Source organism: Netta rufina, assembly GCF_964035555.1.
Source record: "Netta rufina genome assembly, chromosome: 2".
NCBI lineage: Eukaryota > Metazoa > Chordata > Aves > Anseriformes > Anatidae > Netta > Netta rufina.
In genome coordinates, this window is record NC_140124.1 from 36784352 (window position 1) to 36790351 (window position 6000).

General features: G+C 48.1%; 1 protein-coding gene across 1 annotated transcript; it reads left to right on the top strand.

Moving 5' to 3' along the window:
* Nucleotides 1–3288: 3288 nt before the first annotated feature.
* On the top strand, nucleotides 3289–3839 carry PRR15 (proline rich 15; the record flags this gene model as incomplete). Its single annotated transcript, XM_084281601.1, has 2 exons — nucleotides 3289–3304; nucleotides 3461–3839. The coding sequence occupies exon 2, from the start codon at nucleotides 3474–3476 to the stop codon at nucleotides 3837–3839; it is 366 nt and encodes a 121-aa protein (XP_084137727.1). The 5' UTR covers nucleotides 3289–3304; nucleotides 3461–3473.
* Nucleotides 3840–6000: the final 2161 nt, after the last annotated feature.

Consider the following 6000-nt stretch of genomic DNA (forward strand, 5'->3'; position numbering starts at 1 on the left):
CGTTAGACTTTGGAAATCTAAAGCCTAAGAACAGAATTGGGGTCAGTGCTGATACATGTGGAGGAACTCTTACACTGCATTGATAGGCACCAGTGCTTTACTGTCTTTTTTGATGAAGCTTCAACCCTTCATTTTAGGCATGGGTATTGTTAAGGTAAAGCTTCATAATCTATTGTGCTCTGAGCCAAATTTCTTCTTGAAGCCAAACTTTCCATTGAACAAAGATGATCAGCATTAACGCAAGTTAACATCTGACATTCCTCTACAGGACTAGCTCCTTTCATAGAGCTACTGTTAGGGCTTGTGTAAGTAACAATATTGTTCAGGCTACTGTTGGAAGTAAGATTAGGAGAGTTAAGACTACATCTGTGTCACTCAATAAAATGGGGCCAAGGACCTCTCCCATGCCAAGAAGCACCAACTTGCCCTGTCCAAAGTATCTTCACTGAGGTCTTCTCAGGGCCCTTGGTAGCTATCACCTGTGGCCTTTGAGAATATTTTTTTCTAGAAGCACTGAATCAAAACATTGTGATTTAGTGTCCATAACAATGCAAAGGCCATGTTGCAGCCCATCAGACTGGTGTTTTTATTCCCTGAGGCCGAGATGGTGTAATGCATATAGCATGAGGAGTGGTTGTGTATTGAAATATTTGAGGGTGCAAAACCTGTTACAATAAATATCAATAAATTTTATTACAATAAATAGATTTTACAAAGTACACAATAAATAAATAGAGTATAAATTATTATAAAACTGGAGGACTGTGGAGGGAGACAAACTGGTGTAATTCTGTCCATTCTGTCTAGGAGAATAATCCCTTGCTCTTACGGCCTCCAAACCATGCCTGAACAGTGGGTATTAAATAACATTAGGCCAAAATCATGCCAGGGTGTCACCACTGACAATATGACTGATTGATGAGGTACAAGGTTCAAACTCGCTCCCTGGCTCTATTTTTTCGGCAGTACAGACATAGGCTGGGTATGAAATGCTGCAGTTCTTATCAGATACTGCAGTCCCACAGCATTTAGCAGCAGTGTGGTCTCAACAGGGAAAATGTTCCTCTCTGCAAAAGGGTTGGAGTCCTTCACCATAGTTAAGGCAAAGGCTGAGGTTTGAGATGCTGCTAGCACTTTGAAATCTAAAGCTTAACAAACTGAAATTATCACTGGCTTCTTCATAGCAGACAGTCTGACTTGGATGGGAGCCAATTCTTCGTGTGTTCTTTTCCTGTACCTATGGCACCCTTGGTTATAATTAAGATGACATCTAGGGTGTGTGATCTAAGAGTTTCAAGAACTGTTCTTAATGCAGAATGCTGAAAGGCCCACTTGTGCCAACAGCATTGCAAAGTTTCTTTCTAAGGGCCAGTTGCTCAGTGGTATGTCAGGTCAGAGTTAGAGTCTTAACTTGCAGAATCAAGTGTGCTGTTGAATGTCACTGGGAACATGGACTTACGAAGAGCTCTGCCCTCTGTAGGTGCCAACACCGTATGTTCTTCTTTAGAGGAGGCTCAAACATCGTTGGACCCCTTTCATATAATTGTATCTGCATTTAATATTGGGGCTAAAGTTATGTTATGCTTTGTTTTACTCTTAGTTTTTGAAATGAAGTTAGTCTTTGAGAACCTAAATCTTGAGAATCTTAGTTCTGAATTTTGGACAACTTGCTGAGTTATGAAGTGACCCGATGTCAGTATGATCCAATCCTGCAAAAAAGGAGCATGTTACAATAAGGAAGAGACAGACTCCTTTTATAATGTATTGGGGTGTCTGCTAGAATCCCACACATTTACCCAGTTGGGAATACAAAATCACGTTAATTTTATTCTCTCGTTCTGCAAAGAAAGGGCAGAATTTAACTGCAGCAGTCTTAAAATAAATATAGTATTTAACTTCCACACATTGAAAGAACTATGTAACTGATTGTTTTGCTTTCTTTTTATATCAATTCTGTAAATATGTGCACACTGAAAGAACACAACAACTGTTTACTGTTGCAGTAAGAAAGGGGCAGAACATACATTTTTCACTGCCAGAGCTGTTTTTATATAAACATTAACCTCAGTGACAATCTTGTGTAACTGTGTTGTGACTGATTCATAGCAGTGACTTTCAGATGCAGAGCAGGTTTTGCTGTTCTCCTGTGCAGCCGCATACACTCTCCCACTCACAACATCCCTTATAAAGCTTTCTGAACTGCCTGTCTCCTTTCAGGAGACCCTATTTTCAGGAAAGTGCCAAAAGGGACAAATTTCCTTCATTGCAAGTTTCTTAGACTGAACAGAGAAATGCACCGATCTGGTGAAAGTTTGGTGTTATATCAGCTAAGAGGTCAGGCCTATGGTAATCAAATTAAAATAAACAAGTAATACACTGGCAAATGTTTTGTATAAGCCTGTAAGAAGAGTGGAAGCTATGAATGTTAACCAATAATGTTCTGTGACAAAGACTTAAATTTGTGCTTATTTCTCCACAAACTCCCAGGCAGTTTTGGGGGACACAAGATGAGGAGAAATGCTGCTGTTTCTTGCTCCGTAGACACAAATGTGTAGCACAGCAGCAGGTTATACTCACTGGGGGAAACAGCCCCATGGTCTCAGAGCCTGATGCCTTGATGCTAGCAGTCTTGGAAAATGTTAGTCACTTGCTTGTTTGGAGGCAATGTAAAGGCTCTCTTTTCTTGCTGGAAGTTACTGGTTTCTTCCAGAGTAGGGATTTTTTTTGCTGTTGAAATCAGCGAGCAGGACAGTTTAGAGTGCTTTCAAGTGTGTGTGCGTGCATGCTTCCTTACCCAAGGCTTACCTTTACGGGCTTTCAGGGAAGCAACAAGCAGCAGGAGGTGAACTGCAAAGGGGAGGAGGCCGAAACACCTCTGCTCCCACCAACTCCTCCACAGGCAGCCTCGAATAACGGAGCGCGCAGCTGGTGGGTGCTAGGAACCGCATGAATTTTAGGAGTTTTGCTTCTCCAAACAAATCGCCGCTTTCAGCGCGGTGCAGGCACATCTCACTCCTTCTCTGCGGCTGAACGGGAATAAAAAAAAAGGCGTTTTGTTTTCCTAAAAACCCGAGGGCTGCCCCCGCCCGCGGGCTGGGCCTCAGCAGCCGTCCAGGTGAGCGCGGCCGCCGGTGCCGCCGCTCCTCCCACACCTGCCCGCCCGCCCACCGGGGCCAGCCCCGGGCCGGCCGCCGCCTGTCGCCGCCTGTCGCCACGCCGCAGAGCCGCCTGCCATGGAGCCCTAGGGGCGTGCGGCGGCAGGGGCGGCCGCGCTTCCCCGGGGACGAGCACAGCGCTGCCGCAGGTCAGTGTCGCCGCCCTCGCTCGCCCCCCGGGAGAGGGGACGAGCAGCAGGGAGACCCCCACCCCCGGTCCGGGCCAGGTTAAGGGACGGGAATAGGGGAAAAGGCAAAATTGGGGCATCTCTCTTAGCGCCCTGACGCTCGCCCTCCCTTCGCAGAGGCAGCGCCGAGATGGCGGACAGCGCCGCGGCCACCGCCGCCGCCCCCGCCGCTAAGGGCGGCAGCTCGGCGGGGCACTGGTGGAAGTCGCTGACCGGCGGCAAGAAGAAGCACAAGGAAGCGGCGGCCGCCCCCTCCCCGCAGCCTCCCTCCGCCGCCCCCGGCCCTCGGGAGGGAGCGACGCCCCCCTTCGGCAGCGGGGAGCCCCCGGCGGCTGCGGCCGGGGCCGGGGCTGGCGGCGGAGCCCGGCGGAGCCTCCGCGTCTCGCACTCGGGGCGCTTCAAGGAGACGCGCAAGGCTCGCACCTCGCTGCTGGCCGACAGCCCCCAGGTCTTCAACGGCGGCGAGCCCGGCCGCGCCGCCCCCGGGGGCCAGTAGCCACGGCGGGGGGCTCGCCCCGCCGCTTCGCCCCGCTCCTCGCCCCCCTCGCGGGGGCTCCTCGGCGCCCAGCGGAGGCTGCGGGGGGAGCCCCGGACAGCGAGAGGAGCCGCACGACCGCTGCGAGGAGCAAGCCTCGGCATCGAGGGACGATGTGATTGTCTTCATGGTGATAGCGATGAACTCCCCGCTGCGGGTACTGTGGTGGGCAGGCTCAAAAGGTGCTATCCTGGGGTCTCTGTGCCTTCCCCGGGCCCCTCCGTGAGCCAGCGCTTCCCTGCTCACGCCTGCGGGCCAGCTTCTCCCCGCTCTCCGTCCGAGAGACTCTTCACACGCTGCCTTTCGAAGGAAGGACTTCGTTTCGGGGCCGAGAACCTTCCAGCGGTGCCACAGCTCTGTAGCAGTCGTGCTTCTGCCCTGCTGGAAGTGGGCACGCCGGCGAAGGAGCCCTCCTTGTGCTGTGGGAGTCATCAGAGAGGCGCTGGGAGCCACAGGTGCCTGGGTTCTCCCATGCCACACATAGCATTTTAATATGCAAAAGGCAGGATTCTACCGTGTTTTCCTCTCTTAATGATAAGCAGGTGTTTCAGAGGTTAATCTCCCGTAGTTCTGTTACAGAGAGAGGCTGGTTATTGTCTAACAATTCCCACTGTGTACCCAGGGAATGCGTGGTTTTTGTATAATTGGTGATAACTGGCGTAGTGAAACAACGATGAAGAAAACGGGTGATAAGATGCAAATACTCTCCTGGGAGACAAGACCAGCTCTGGAGAGAGAGCACGGGCAGGTTGTGCTCCAAACGTGGAAACAGGCTTTGGCACCGCTGGAAGTGTTCTTTAATGTTTACTATGATCAAGGCTCCTGAAGCAAGGTTAAAGATTCCCAAGATTTTTTTTTTTTTGCTAGCAAGATCACAGACTTTAACTTGGGCAGCTAGCTGCCCCTTCCTGCAGCTCCTGGGGTTTTGGACACAGTAAACTATCAGCCAGATTTGCACTGGTGTTGTGCCTTACAGAGCAAACTCAGCTAAAAATACTGAGCAATTACACATTTCTTGACAGTAGAAGATGTAGCTACAACTGCCTTATTTATTTTTAAATGAATTTGCAATATACTTGATATTGTTGAAATGGTTTTAGCCTTTTTTGAATGTTATACAAGATATTACATAATGGCAGGGACTGAAAATCATTTCCTAGCTATCAAGTATGATGTGGTTATGATTTTGTTTGGCTGTAATTAATTATTTAAGGTCAGTTCATAATAAAAAGTGACCCGAAAGGAAAAAAAAGAGATGAATTCTGACCGAAAACATGGGTTAAAATAGTCACTGACAGTCAACGAGATGATGTAGCAGATAGAGGGCGAGTGTCCTGTGGTTCGCGGTGTATAATAGTATGTAATGAAAGCTCCTGTGCAATAAACTGAGATAACCTAGCTGCCTTAGTTAACAATCCTTCACTCAGCTACTTCTTCAGACACCTAAATCCAAGGACGAAGGGATTGTATCATCATAAATGTATTTCTGTAAAAGCTTCTTTTTTTTTTTCCACCCAATGTGCAGACCTGCGCTTTTCCCTTTCATTTAGTCAAGCTACAAAGCACTGATTGGTTTTGGACTGCCTTTTGTGTTCCTGACTACGTGCTGACAAAGCAGAGAGCAATGAGTGGGGGAGCTCTTGAAGACCACTGCTGTTTCTCCTCAGAGACGCTTTTCTTGCCTGGAACCTCTTCAGTAAAGGGGCACCTGAAAGCCTTCTGTGAAGAAGAAGCAAGTGGAACAAGCCCCATCACGTGTGAAGGGATGTGAGAGAAATGAAGGAAAGTTTAAAAGCTGGGAACTGAGAGACTGACAATAAAAAAAACTTACTTCAGGATCAGTTAGCCCAGGGGGGTTAACAGATCAGTGTTTTGTAAAATTCATGCAGATGTTTTCCAGAGTTTTTAATCCCTACGCTGCTGTGAAAATATAGTGTATCCATTCCTCTGTAACTCTAAGCTACCTGTTTCTACAGTGAACTCTGTTTGTCTCTTGGAAAAAGGTTCCCAGGTTCACTGGTTGAAAGTCTTTATCTAGGCACAAGCTATCTACAAATTATGGTATTATTTGAGGAGAACTCTGGTATGATGTTCAATGGTTGCTGTTAAGATTCAATATCAA